The following is a 15,090-nucleotide window of genomic DNA, read 5'->3' as shown; positions in this document are numbered from 1 at the left end:
TAGTTGCATGATACCTAGGTTTTTCCCTGAGTTATACTAGAATGCATAGGTGATAGGAGTGCTATGCTTAATGGTTCTCGGTAGAAAAGACGAGTGATCTCTTGTCACTCGCGAGATATAGGGTGTTTAGAAGTCGAATAATTTCCAGTTACTCGCGAGAATATAAGATATATTTATATTCCAGTACATGAGTTATTGAATTTGATACGAAAATTGAGACCGGACGGAGAAATGATGAGGATATTTAGGGATGGTAGCAGGACTGGGTTTCTGGGTGCCTTAGCCCCGTCTGTGTCGATTAAGGACCGATCGTTGTCGGCAGTGCTAAACGGGGATTGAGCCGAAGCGGAATATATTTCGGCCGGAAGTTGTTGTGCACAATTGTTATGGATGAAGCAAACTCTTCTTGACTATGGTGTGAAATTTGATGAAATTCTCTTGTTGTGTGATAATGAAAGTGCCGTGAAGATTGCTACTAATCCGGTTCAACATTCAAGAGCCAAGCATATTGATATCCGCCATTATTTTCTTAGAGATCATGTGAACAAGGGTGATATCAAGATTGATGGTATTGGCATGGATGATCAATTAGCCGATATATTTACCAAGCCTTTGGATGAATCTCGGTTTTGCAAGTTAAGAAATGAGTTAAATATCACTGACTTCTCAAATGTGGCTTGAAAACTAGCACATGTGGCATATGGTTCCTTCATGCACTCTTTGTTTCATTTTTCTGAATTTTTGAGGTATTTTTGAGCCATTTATGAGTTTTCATGATTTTACTCGATTTATTTTTGAACTCTTGTTGTAACTTGCTCATATGAGTCTTTTGAAGGTTTTCATGCAAGATTTGATATTTTTGAATTTTTATATGAGCAATGATCCCAAATTGAAGTTGGAATTGAGAAAGTTGGCAAAATTTTGGGATGTCTGAAATTTGGTACTGCGGACAGTCCGTGAGTAAGGGGCGGACAGTCCGCCGTTCATGAGACTTGTTCACCAGAGGCTCTGCAGAGAAGTTCTCAACCGCAAAAATACACTGCGGACGATCCGCCAAAGGACCGCGGACGGTCCGCCTGTGTTGGGCAGTATTTGACCAGTGGCAGTTTCAGTCGGGTATTAGTGTTAAAATTCATAGGCGGACGGTCCGCTAGGGTTCAGCGGATAGTCCGCGAATGGACAGAAAGGTGGGGTCGGCCAGACTTGACTTATAAGGGGTGTCCCTCTCACAACCCCCCACCAAACCGCACACATAATCCAAAAAGCTCTCTCTCTTTCTCTCTCAAGCACGTGGGGGAGACGACAAGGTCAATGTTTTTTGGCGTGGTTCCCGGACGGTCCGAGAACATCCCCGGACTCTTCTCAAGTTTGTGCATCATGACCTCCCGGTATTTGGACGAATCCCTAACTCTTGTTCTTGGATTTCTTTATTGGAAAGAGTTAGGTTAGATGCTTTGATCTGTTTTTGGACCATGGATTCTTGAAAATACTTGGGGGATCTTGTTCCTAGTGATGAGGAGATGCTATGGTTAAAATTTGGTTGGAGGATTTGAATCAAAACTCAAAATATGGATGAATCAAAGTTAAGGGCGATTTTGTGTTCCTGCGCAGAACAGATGGGTCGCGGACAGTCCGCCTGCTGGACGCGGATGGTCCGCAGTGGCAGTTCATGAACCGCGGACGGTCCGCGTTCAGAAGTGCGGATGGTCCGCAAGTGTCAGATTTTTCAGATGAATGCTGAACTGACTTATATCATTATGAATTGGTTCTATTGCTTTAGTAATTGTTCTTATGGTTAAATCTTGATCTCAGGCCACCCCGGAAGATCATCAAGGCCACTGCTTCTAAAATCAAGAATGCTATGACTTCCAAAAGACAAAGAGACAGTGATGACTCCGATGATGTGGATTATGCTCCAAATCTCAGTGAGATGGCTGCAGCATCTTCAGTGGGAGATGCAGGTGATGAATCTTCAGAGGAAGAGACTGAGGTGGTAGAGGATGATGTTATAGATTTGATGGGGCTAGATCTACCCAGCTGACAGTGGACTGCAGAGAGCTATGCCAATGCAAAAGCAGTGGATCAGTTCAGCTTGCCTCGTGACACCAACATCCTCTTCTTCAAAACTGAGGTACAAAAGTCCTCTTGTTGAGTATTAGTTGCTCAGAGTTTGTTGCCATTATATTTTATTTCAGGGCACCCAGACCTCGATTTCTGCCCCTGCTGCGTCAAATTTATCCGTAGAGATGCAGAGGGGTGGGAAGTGGTGGATAGAGACCCTTAGATTAGGGATTTGGCGGGTTGCACACTTGAGGACAAGGTGTGCAGCCCTCAGTTTTGTTTCGACCGGTCTGACCGGTGGTTGCTTAGGCCAGGTAGCACCGGTCTGACCGGTGAGATGTACCGGTCTGACCGGTTATGCTTAGGCAGAGGTGTAGAAGTAGTGAAGTGTAGTCTTTTCCCCTTTCATTCAAGCTCTGGTCTCAAGGGTTGTAAAACTTGTAATTTATGTAACCTAGTGTATGGTTGAACTCGGTTTGTAAAACTAACGTGACCATCCCATTTGGTATCTCGCGTGACCGTGTGCTTTACGTGCTAGAGAGGAATTTCTCTAATGATATTATTTTGAATAGGAATAAATGTGCATAACCCTCAAACACCACTCTGTTCGCTGTTTGGTTTCTCCAGCCAACCAACAGTATTTTTCTCTCACACAGCTCCAGCACCAGCCTCCAGTCACCAGCCAGCCAATAGTATTTTTCTCTCACACCACTCCAGCACCAGCCACCAGCACCAGCACAGCGAACAGAGTGAATAGGATTTATCTACATAGACCAAACCTCTTCTATAAAACCAACCATCAAGTATCCTAAACTACAGAAAACTATCTAAATAATCCTTTTACTAATTTAGACAGTTTTGAACAATTCAATATCTTGATAAAATTCATGAGTTAAGGAAATATGCAGATTTATCTCAAACAATGGATAGTGGTGCAATAACTTGGTAGGAGCCCCTCCCCCCGGAACACACACACACACTTCAAATCATAAGGATTGGTTTCATTAGTACGGTCTATAATGCCCACATGACAAGATATAGTTCACGATCATAAGGTCAACAATCGATGTAAAAGTTTACAAATGTGAATCCAATAACACTAAGAATACAACCTACAAATTCCTATGTTAAATCTTGATAAATTTCCTAAATCCTGAAATGTGTATTGCGTGCATGCATGGGATGAGTGTGCGTGTCTGAATTGTGCCGTGTAATTTCAAAAAAGTAGTCCCCTACAAATAGGGACGACAACATATTTGTTTTAGTGAGTGCCGAAAAAACCACCCATAAAAAAAGTTCAATGGGTAAAACCTCACTTACCAATGGAACTTTACACCCACATGCACACTCGTCATGTGTGGCACCCGTATGCCTATCTCCGTGGATTGAATTACCACCCGTGGATCATATACCTACTTATTTTTTTGAGCACCGACGAGTGAAACCATAAGCGAGGATGAAATCAGATACTCACACCAACGCATTGGACTGCCATCCATACCTACAAGCTAGGTCAACACAGGGGCGAAGCTAGAGCGAATCTGTGGGGGTGCACCATTGCACTATTTTTACCGTAAGCATAATGATATATTGACATGCGGCTATGGTTGAAACAATATATCATAGCTATATGGCATAATTACCAAACATTTGATATCAATAGCTCAACATAGATAGGGTAATAAATATAAATAAGTGATAGTATTATCTACCATTTAACAAAATGAAGTGATATTGATCATGCCACTTGATAAATCCATAATCATAACCAAAATATATGATCCGACTCCAAAATCCCGGACCCCGGTCCCTAAATAAAAGAGAACAAACAAGTTAAGTTGTAGCTAAGAAATTATAGAATTGTCCATTGAAAATATATGCGTTGCATACCTTTCATTTCAGATATCATATTTGTGATCTTTTCCTTCCATGTTCATAAAACGTCGAACCACAGCCTCATTGGTAACTTTCTTCAGTATTTCTTTCTCCACATAGCAAATAAGCCTATTACTCAAGTGCTCATCGCCCATGCGATTAGCTAAGCAAGTCTTCACAATCTTCAAGGCATGAAAACATCTCTCTACCGTTGCAGTAGCGATAGGCAATACTAGCACAAGCTTCAAGAGCCGATAAACAAATGTATAACGATGGTGCTTCTTTGACTGCACCAAGAAATTCCCTTTATTGTTGGAGTTTTTTGACTCATCATGACCACGAAAAGGCAATCCTTGCTTCAACAATAGCCTAGCAGTATCAATTGATCCATTCAACCGTGTAAAATAAGCCCTCTTAGCTTTTTCACAGTGGTGATTCCAAGCAACATCTATGTGTTGCTCCCTCCTTAACAAATCACCACACTTCTTCATTGCAACAAAGTGCAGGCCACCAACATCACCAACATGTAGTCGTAGCCTATCTTTCCTGTGATAACCATTCCAACCATTAACAACAAATGCTTCATATCCTGCATCTTTCTTTTCTCTAAACAAGAAACAATAAAAGCAGTATGCTCTACCCTTGGACTCACTATACTCAAGCCAACTTCCAAACTCATCAAACCATTCCGGAATAAATCTTCTTGGCTTGTCTCCAATATATGAAACAGGAAAGTCACATGTGCGAGGCTGACAAGGCCCGTTCTCTAAGTATTTTCTTCTCACCTTCTCTCTCTGATTAGGATGATAAGAATCAATTTGTTTCCTTAAGCCCGGATCATATTTAATCTCTTCTTCCCAATTGATATCCTGTAGACTTCTACTGTCCAACTCTGGTGCCTTTCTCTTAAAATACTTCTCCATGATTTACCTAGCATATTTGAGAAGAATTGAAATTTTAAATTTAGTACATTACATTAGTGCTATAATCGTGCAAAGAAAAAACCCTAGATAAATTCCTAACACTACTGCCATAGACGGATAGACCTGCGATCTACACAAGTATAGTACGCATCACATGGAATAATCAAAAATCAGTTTCAAGATGAATTACTAAAGAAAGCATTGAGATTGAGTAGCAATCTTGCCTCATTCATGCAAGACGCCGGGACGAGGGCACGAGGGCGCATGCGGCCGTGGGCTTCGCCTTCCCTGTCTCCGCAGCTCTGGCTCTGACGCTCCGCCTTGGATCGATTGACGATTTGACGAGACGAAGAGGAGTCGCCGAGTCGGCGTCGGTGTCTCCGCGACTGCGAAGAACGATGGAACGGGAAGCTTCTGCGATGCGTCGTTTCCTTTTCCTAAAAGGGTCTTTCTGTATTGTTGTGCTAGGCGCCTGGGCCTAGGAGGTAGCAAACGAGATGGGCCTTGACGAGTTGACGAATTAGCTGTTATCATGGGCTGTGCTGGACTCGTGGGTGCCTACTTATGGCCCATGGGGGGTGCACCAACAGTAAAAAGTTGCTATTTACAAGACTTTTTGGGTTTGCTGTGGGTGCCTGGGCATCCACCGGTGATAACTGGGCTTCGCCCCTGGGTCAACATCCCCAAAAGGAGGGAAAAAACACATTAAAATTGCAGGGGCTAGAATTTGGTACCCTTTGAGGTTTCGAAGGCACATAGGCTGTGGTTTTTTTTTCTTTTTCTCTAAAATAAAAAGTAAGGACGTATATCATGCAATTGGGATTTATTGGGGGTGGCTAACCAAATGCAAACCACCATATTTGTTCAGAATAAAAGTTTTTGGATTAGACTCTTGCTATTGGTTTTACATATATCATTTAGAGCTACAAAAGTCAACGTTGTGCAAAAGGATTTAAATTATGAGTTTAACAATGTTTTTTTCCTATCAATAGACATACTTATAAGTTATAATGTAGATTAAAACATATTGGTGATAGTTAAACTTGTAATTTGGTGTCGCCTATTTTTGTAATATCTTAAGACAGGCATACGGGCCCCACAAATTTGTCAATTTTCCCACAGTAGGTTCCATATGACAAGTATATAGGCAAGTTTATGCCAATTATAAAGATTTGAACTTCGAGTTGAGAGAGAGAGAGAGAGAACTTAGACTGGCTCTTAATCTGCGCAAGAAGATGGTTGAGCCTATTCAAGCCCCAATTTACATTGTAGGGATTAGCCTTTATATCGATGCTTAAGGACGTGACAACAAGCGTTCTCTTTTTGTATTCGCGTCCAAGCATTTTGCAATTTACATACCCTTAAACAATTTACATACTCTTAATCCGTGCAAGAAGATGGTTGAGCCTATTCAAGCCCCAATTTATATTGTAGGGATTAACCTTTATATCGATGCTTAAGGACGTGACAACACGCGTTCTCTTTTTGTATTCGCGTCCAAGCATTTTGCAATTTACATACCCTTAAACAAGTTTATGGAGCGTCTTAAGCATTTAATCTAGATGACACCTCAAGATAAGCTTAGAACCGCGGGCATACTCTACTCTATAATCTAATCTAATTCTTCATGAAAATGTATAGATGTTAGCTTTTCCAAATAAAAGATGGTATCATAGATTCATATAAAATAATAAATTTATAATATCATGTCATTATTTTCGAACATATTCTACATTAAATAAACCACTTCTCAATGTTACATCTACGTCACGTTCTATTGGCAAGCTATTAAGAATGTAATGGAAGGGTCCTAAGAGCATCTCCTTCCAATAACCCTTTCCCAATAACTGGTATTGGAAGATGTTCCAATAAAAATTTTAGGATTATTGGGGCTTGCTTAACCTTCTCCCAATCCAACTACAATATTGGGAGAGTCACAACTTCCCCTTGATTTAGATAGAGTTAGGGTGAATTAGAGTATCTACAGTAGCTCCCTAATGATCTTTCCCAATAAATGGTATTGGGAGATGCTCCAATAGAAAATTTAGGATTATTGGGGGACCTGCTTTTGCAGTCTCCCAATAACCTTTTTTCCAATCCAACTACTTTATTGAGAGAGTCACAACTCTCCCTTGGGATAAATTATTGGATTGTAGCACTATTTTCTTACCTACTCTTCCAATATGGTAGTTGGATTGGAGTTTAGGAGACTACTGTAGATGCTTTTATTGGATTGTCCCAATAATTATTGGAAAAAAGAAAAGGTTTTGGTAGACAGCTGGAGCACTATTTTTTTATCTACGTTCCCAATATGATTGTTGGATTGGAATTGGGGATTGAGCGACGCTGGAGATGCTCTAAGAATAAGAGAACTCCCAGCAGGCAAACCTTCAAGGAATCCAAATGACAGTTGCATACTGGGTTACGGGGGATCCAATCGATTTAGAGATCAACGGTGGTTGGTGGAATCAATACCATGTCAGTCCACCATTATTCATCTCATTATTACATTTACAAGGCATTGATTTAAATTGATCTCGCGGGAAAGAATAGTACATGCGCAACATCTTGGTAAGAAATGGCTGGCTGTTGCAATACGATATACATTCTCCAGATGGTGGTTGGCTGATTGCACCGAAAGATTCATCATTCCAAGTTTCCAACCAATGAAGACATTTTTCTTCACAGTGAATATAAATCTCACGTTGTATATTCAGCATTTATTTCGACATATTTGTAGCTCAGATCACAGCCCCATGCCTTTCCATTTCCTCCTTCATTTCCTGTGAATAGCACAATGAATAGATTGATAATGACAATATAGTAATTTTGTAAAGTTTGAGTATAGACGGAGCTTTAACTAGTCTGGTAGAAAAACGAAGAGTTAAATAAGACATCAGTTTTTGAAACACGGATCCAAGTTTTTAAGTATTTGTTTAATTCATATAATGTCAGCTTCGTCTGCCTGGCCACTGTGATGACTCGTAGCATTGGAGTAATAAAGGACATCCTGAATACCAATGAATTGGCTGTGTTTAGATGGTGAAAAAGTTTGGGTTTTGGTACACAATTAATGTCCAATCATAGATTAATTAGCGTCATTAGATTCATCTCGTATGAATCAATTAATCTATGTAATTAGTTATTTTTTTCAACTGCATTTAATGTTTCGTGCATGTGTCCGAAGATTCGATGTGACGGGTACTATGCAAACTTTTTTGGGAACTAAACAGGAGATGGCACTGCAATCAAATTCCATAACAGCAAATCTATACTGGAAGCAGAGGGCCTGGCTATGAACCATATGTTTTGGATAGATGCAACCATAAATAAATAATCGATAAGAATTTGCAATGAAGAAGCTGAAAGCTTACCAACTGATATATCAATGTTCACTGTACCATGGACATCTCCAGCATCTTTGAGATACTTGCTAGCCGCGGATCTAAAAAATGAGTAGGCATTAGATCCTAACAGCCAGAGGTAAAGAACTTGTTTGCAATCCTAATCTATTTATAGTGACTGAAATGATAAAATGTGGATTTACTATGCAATCAAACTTTCTCTAACCTGTCAAAGGTTAGTGGTTGACCATTTTTCATTAGTGGAATAGCTCCCAGAGAAATATCAAGTTGATTTGCATCAAACTGAATGCCTGAATAGCCAACCGAGCAAGCAATACGTCCCCAATTTGGATCTCTTCCAAACACAGCGGCCTGACATAAAAAATGTAATCATTCTGGCCTTCTTTGGTGATGAATAAAAAGAAGACTGCTACAGCTGATATACAAAGTGAATTGCAAAAATTGGCATAAAAACATTAACGTACTTTAACCAGAGAAGAAGATGCTACTGAACGAGCAATTTTAGCAGCTTCTGCCTCATTGTTCGCACCACTTACAGTAACCTGCATTGGAAAAGGCACATTAGATATGTCATATTCCAGGGAAATTAAGAAAGGGCCTATATAGCGTGCACTGCAGTTTTCACTTTTTGGATAAGCCAAATTGTTTATGAAAGCTAAGAAACCCGGTTATCATGTTCATAATAACAAGCTGTTATTTACCTCAATTAAGCATGTTGCACCCTCACCATCCCATGCAATGGATTTCGCAAGACCTTGCATTACCTACATGAAAGGAACAAGTCAGCATCTTCCCCTTAACAGGTATATATAATAATATGCTGCAAAGAGGGGAAAACTAGGATGCAGAAATGTGTTACTGAGAACAATATAAAGTCTACATGGGTCCATTCGCATGTAAATTAGAGGAAAACGACTGACTTATGAAATATGATTGTACCGCATTAAAGTACATCTGAATATAAGTACTTGCTGACAGACATGGAAATAATAATGAACACTGGGAAGCACTTACTGCATCTAGGCATGCTTGGAACTGTTGGGCCTCAGTGCTGTCAAGACTGAGAATTCCAGATAAACCAGATAACCCACTTGCCATAGCAATAACACAGTCATTGGTACTTGTATCACCATCCACCTTCAGGATTAAGGCACAAAATGATTATTGATTTCTATGTCTTCTGTCGATTGGATTGCCACATTTGCAAGAAAATAAAGTATTGTTGCAAGGGGGGGAAAAAGCTGCTACTTCAACGAATATGCACACTACCTATTGCAATATTAATTCTTCAAAATAGTGGTGTATCAGAGTGGTATATGAACAGTATGACAAACAAATTATGGTGTTCCCCCACCCTTAACCATCTGGGATTTTCATGTGCACATTTGCCATACAGTAGTCCTTTTGAAGCGATTGGCGTTTGATTGTTTACAAATGATCAATACAATATTCAAAGAGTGGAGACTCACTGTAATTTGGTTGAAACTTCTACTAACTGAGGTTCGGACCATTTCTCTCCAGACATCACTGCTGACTTGAGCATCAGTGGTTAAAACCTATAATAGAAAAAAAAGCCTATTAAGATTGCTACATGCCTTCATAGAGGAAGGGAGAGGGAGAAACGGAAGGTGGGAACATACCCCGAGCATAGTTGCCATATTTGGGTGAATCATTCCAGAACCTTTAGCCATTCCTCCTATTCTGATAGCCACTCCTCCAATCTAGTTCTCAACAAGAATTGATGGCGATAAAAATCAGATCATAGCACAATAAAAATCCAAGGGAAAAACATTACTATTAGAGTATATTTGGTAGTTGTAGATATACGTATCGTAAACTACCATATGTATCTCGGAGAGCCTTGCCCCCCAAGTCTTGTACTCTTATATATACCGGCCGAGGTCTCAATGCAATCAATCCATTACACCAATTTTATTCCTTCCTACATGGTATCACGAGTTTGGGTTCTAACCCTAGGCCTCAAACCCTAGTTTTCCGCTGCTCACGCCGCCGGCGCTCCTCCTCTCACGCCGCGGCTGCCTTGTTCCCACGACGCCCCTCGAGCGCGCCGCCCTCACCTAACCCTAGCGCGCCCCCGGGGAGGTTGCCCATGACCTCCGCCGGGGGCAGCACCCTCCACCCTCTCCACGGCAGATCGAAGGTCTGCCGATCTTCTAGGTGTTGTGGCAGATCGACCTGATCCGCCGCCGTCGTCGTCAAGCATCAGCGAATCGTGATGGAACTCACCTTGGATGCGTACAGGTGGCCTCCCCTGCTTCATCCTCCTCGTCGCGTCGGACCTCGTCGAGATCCGCCGCCGCGGGAAGACCTCATCGCCCTCTCCGCGCTCGCCGTGGAGGACGCTGGGCGTCGCCTCAACCCGTGCTACCGTGGTGGTAGCCCGGGCCAAGTCGACCCCGACAGCAAGCCGCCATGGTGGCGGTCGGCCAATCTGTGCCATCCTCGCGCGACCCCACGGGCTCATCTACATCGGCGGTGCTGCTCCGTCCCACCTCTCCAGCGCTCCTCCATGGCGGGATCCGCCGCCCCGCACCGCGAGCCGTGCCGGGTCCTCTCTTCTCCGGCTCCTCGGCATCGGTCCCAGCAGGCGGCTCCGCCCTCCCTCTGCGCTCTCCTTCCTGGCGGACCGGCTCCTCCAGGATCCGCCCCCTCCGTCGGGAGGTCGCCGCTGCGGTCATCCGCCGCAGTCGCACCACCTCAGCCTGGGCTCACCGCTACTCCACCCACCTGCCCTCTGTCTCCCTCTCACACTTGCGTGCAAGTGTTGAAGAGGAGAGAGAAGGGCTGACAGGACTTCTTCTACTCCGCGCACGCAAGGATTCCTACACGAACTGTTGCCGCATGTACCTTTTTTAGGTTTTTCCCGATTTGCTTATCGGGTTTGAGTCGCCCACCGCCTGTCGACCTCACGCCTCTACTTCGATGTCGGCGTCGACTTCACCGGCCTCTTCTTCCTCTCCGACCCTGCGGCATGGCGAGATGGCCGGCACCCTAGGGGGCGCTTGTTTGCGCCGCCGCCTACATCACCGCCTCATCCGCACGTCGACCTTCACCGATCGGGATGCCTTCACCGACTTCGCCCACCGTCGTCTCGCCTCACGCTACTCGGTCTGATCAGCCGATGTGCGTGATCCACCCGGCTCCCGTGACGTCCGTCCTCGTCGAGCGCGCCCTTCACCGAGCACGGAGGGCTGTCGCTGCGTCGCCTCTTCAGGCAGCAGTGGCATCACCCCGTGGTCTTCTCCGCCGTTGCTTCCTCACCGCCGTCGACCACGTCCCCGACCTCATCGTCGACTCGTCGCTGCGCGCCCTGCGCATGGTCTTCGTCAAGTTGTACGAGTTCTTCGCCGTCTCTTTCGAATGCCGCCGCCGCGCCATCCGGATCATTCAGCCTTGTGCTGAAAAGTCTGGATTCCCCTCCTCGCTTCGTCTAGCACAACCACGTCGCCATCTCGTCCCCGACTACTTCGTCTACTCCAGCAACAGCAGGCGTTGGCATCTTCTACCTCGCCTTCTTCTGCGCCTGCGACCGCCATGAAGGCCTTCTCTGCTGGTCCCCCGGCGACGGCGTCTGGTTGTGCATCCTCCCTTGCACGTCCGGTATTGGCAACACCGGTGCATGCCCATCGTCCCCGAGCCTGGCAAACTCTGGCATGTGTCGCTCGATGGCCTGACTGCATCGACTTCGGCATCGCTCCCTCTACGACTGCCTCGACGCGTCGCCATCTTCGTCTCCGGCGTCTTCTCCATTACGCCACCACCATGGCGCCTCCTCGTGCGCCCGCGGCTTCATGTGCGGCTACCTCGTCTTCGGCAACTTCGACAGCTCTACGTCAACCACGGCTACTCTACGCACGACATCTTCGATCATGGCTCCTTCAGCTCAGCTATCTCGACATCGGCACAAAGGGCTACCATCCGCATGAGTTACTCGCCGGTTTTCTCTCCAGTCGCAGCATCCGCACCACACCGACGTTATGACTGCGGGGGGATGTTAGTCCGTTGGCTACTGCTTTCGGCTTCTTCTCCAGTCTCACCGTTTGCGGTGCTCCCGCTGTGACTGCGGGGGAGTATTAGAGTATATTTGGTAGTTGTAGATATACGTATCGTAAACTGCCATATGTATCTCGGGGAGCCTTGCCCCCCAAGTCTTGTACTCTTATATATACCGGCCAAGGCCTCAATGCAATCAATCCATTACACCAATTCTATTCCTTCCTACAATTACAAGGAAACCAAGAGAATAGAACCTCAGTCTGGACAGCAATGCTCTTGCTAACAAGGTCTGTAGTTGTAATGGCCACAGCAGCAGAATTCGCGCTAATGAAGAAGGGATATTAGGTCAGTGACAGTAAGTGTTTATAATTACTCCCTCCATCCAGCTTTGATAGATATGTTTCGATATGGCACAATGACCAAGGGCACCAAGTGTGCTTATCAATCTAATAAATGCAACACAGACTTTTTGTTGGTCCTCCAATGTTTTAACTAGGAACTCCTCGTTACTAGTGTTATTTATTGCCACAGCCCGTGCCAATAGCAAATATAGCTATCATTTTTGAACAATGAGTTTTTGAAATATATCTATCAAAACTGGATGGAGTCCTATCATGGAAATTTTAAACTTTAAAGGCTTGAGCTATAATGCTACTCATAGCTGATGTTACTTACCCCTGAACTGAAGAAGACAGTGAGCCCACAAGTCTAGGCAGTGAATTTAAAAGTGCCTCCTGCAGTACCAAAGCCCACATATCAGACAGGCACTGTACTATATTATGTCATACTAATGCCAATATGCTACTGGGAAACAAGTAGCTGATCAATCACTTCACACTGGACATATCATCGTGTACCTTCTTTATTCTTTGACCAATGACACCAGTAGACTGAATCAATATGTCATCTGTGCTCACATTGAGAAGCTGCAGAAGAAGTTACGCAGTCAAACATATATAGCCGTCAAATGACTTTCATTGTGAATAGACAGCTAAAACGGCAGGCCCTTGCCTTGGCAACAGCAAGTGCACTATCAACTGCATCCTGATAGCCAAGATCACCCTGATAGGCAATCATTTAGAGAAAATAAGTCAATATCAGGCACTGAGTATTGAGTTACCATATAGATTTCACAACAGATGCTGACAAGTAGAATATGGTTCTTAACTTCTTATTAACACTTACAGTTGCAGCATTTGCTTGTCCAGCATTAATTAGCACAGCACGACCCTATAGAACAAAGTGTGGCATAAAGATAATAAATCAATAAGTGATTAACCCAAATTGTTTGAGGAAGTTCTGTTCAAAAGCAGATGAGAAGGAAGCATTAACGCACTGTTTTCGATGTACTGAGGACGTTCTTACAATACAAAACAGGTGCGGCAGCGACAACATTTGTAGTAAAAGCTCCTGAAAGGAGTTCAGCATAAGAGTTAAGCCTAGCTAACAACTAAACAATCATATAAGGCATAACAAGTAAAATCAGAAGCCAATGCACCCTGTAGGCTGTAACATCAGAACCGACAGCATATCTAATTGTTCATTGCATCCAAATCAATAATGAACATAGACACCTAGCGCACCAAAGTATCACACTGGCATTCAGAAACTACGAGAACATCTTCCCACCTCTGCCATACTAGTGAACGGAGGAGCTAATAAAGAGTCGCACAAGCACCTGCTACGGTGGCGTCGACGTCGCAGGCGACCAATGCCAAGTCGGGCTTCACGCCCTTGGCGCGCAGCCCACCGTAGATGCCCGCCGCTTTGAACCCTTTCGAGGCAGTAACGCCACCTTCCACCTGCATTTCACACCAACAAGCAACCAGGCTCAGTCTTAAGCCCAACCAAAGCCCTCCCGTCGATGCCCGCGCCTGCGACCCTTGTCATTTCGTCAGTCACCTGCTTCCAGGGACCCTCTGGGAGAAGGATCGGAGCCGCGGAGATGAACCCCTCGCCGGACGCGGCGGAGCAGACGACGACCCTGCTTGGAGCTCCCCGGGAGTTCATCCGGAAGGAGCGGGGCTGAAGCGGGGCGCGGGAGTGGAGGAGCAAGAGGGACGGGGGCGGCATCGCTGCAGGAGCAGGAGGTGGCTGGTCGTGGCACGCAGTGGGAGCGGAAGGGGGAGGCGGGAGGCGGGCCGGCGTCTTATCGGGCGAGGCCTGCCGCCGCGGGGTTGGTGGTGGTGGCAAGAGAGGCGTTAGTTGGCGGCGGCGGCGCCGCGGCGGCCTGGCTGCGGGGCAGGTGGGGGTCTTCGGCCTCATGGGCCGTGGACTCAACCCGGTCAAACGATCGATTGTTAACGGGTCAGTCGGCTAAAATGCTGCAAGACGTTGATGGATCCTCAAACATGCCCTAAAACGATTACAGGCCCACATGCTAGTCACTGCATCCGCTTGCAGTGGTGGATCTTCTTGGTGCGGAGCGTGCCGATTCTCATCTTCCCCACAAATGCACCAATAAGCTCTCGTATAACAGCATAGATAAATTCAACAAATTAGATTAAAATTTACAAACAGGATCTTGGTGAGTTCAAAGTATGAATAAGGTATTTCAAAAATACAATATTACAATCCTACTCTCCCTTTAGCTTTTATCATGCTCATGGAAATCTCGATTATGTTTTCACACTTGGCTTTGGAGATAACGGGCCTTTTTAGCAGGGCTCTAGATCCGGCTCCCTCGGCGGCTCCTACTGGAGCTCTACCAAACACTATCAAGGTGAAGCGGCTTCATCTTGTAGATTGTGAGAGCCGTGAAACCATATTTGCCTATGAGAAGGTGGAGCAGGCCACAAAAATCAGCTCCGCCTGCTCCGGCTCCGCCCTTTTTGCAGAGAGCCGGAGCC

At 44.8% G+C, this 15,090-nt stretch overlaps 1 protein-coding gene across 1 annotated transcript; it reads right to left on the bottom strand.

Annotated features, from left to right (window-relative positions):
• Positions 1 to 7,254: 7,254 nt before the first annotated feature.
• Positions 7,255 to 14,508, bottom strand: LOC120652801 (arginine biosynthesis bifunctional protein ArgJ, chloroplastic-like). Its single transcript, XM_039930728.1, has 16 exons — positions 14,144 to 14,508; positions 13,920 to 14,043; positions 13,578 to 13,651; positions 13,427 to 13,471; positions 13,253 to 13,303; positions 13,099 to 13,167; positions 12,917 to 12,975; positions 12,496 to 12,565; positions 9,865 to 9,945; positions 9,694 to 9,780; positions 9,239 to 9,361; positions 8,926 to 8,988; positions 8,689 to 8,766; positions 8,430 to 8,575; positions 8,234 to 8,304; positions 7,255 to 7,642 (listed from the first exon to the last, which is right to left on the bottom strand). Exons 1-16 carry the CDS (start codon positions 14,504 to 14,506, stop codon positions 7,560 to 7,562), a joined length of 1,587 nt encoding a protein of 528 aa, XP_039786662.1. The 5' UTR covers positions 14,507 to 14,508; the 3' UTR covers positions 7,255 to 7,559.
• Positions 14,509 to 15,090: the final 582 nt, after the last annotated feature.

This window comes from Panicum virgatum, chromosome 9K (genome assembly GCF_016808335.1).
Source record: "Panicum virgatum strain AP13 chromosome 9K, P.virgatum_v5, whole genome shotgun sequence".
In the NCBI taxonomy this organism is placed as follows: Eukaryota; Viridiplantae; Streptophyta; class Magnoliopsida; order Poales; family Poaceae; genus Panicum; species Panicum virgatum.
This window is presented reverse-complemented; position numbering and strand designations above follow the sequence as displayed.

Excerpts from the sequence above, each read along its gene's own strand:
- LOC120652801 (XM_039930728.1), bottom strand. The coding sequence starts at position 14,506 with ATGAGGCCGAAGACCCCCACCTGCCCCGCAGCCAGGCCGCCGCGGCGC. Across the intron at positions 13,304-13,426 it reads GACAAGCAAATGCTGCAACT|GGTGATCTTGGCTATCAGGA; the intron begins GTAAGTGTTAAT and ends ATTGCCTATCAG. Across the intron at positions 9,946-12,495 it reads GCATTGCTGTCCAGACTGAG|ATTGGAGGAGTGGCTATCAG; the intron begins GTTCTATTCTCT and ends GTTGAGAACTAG.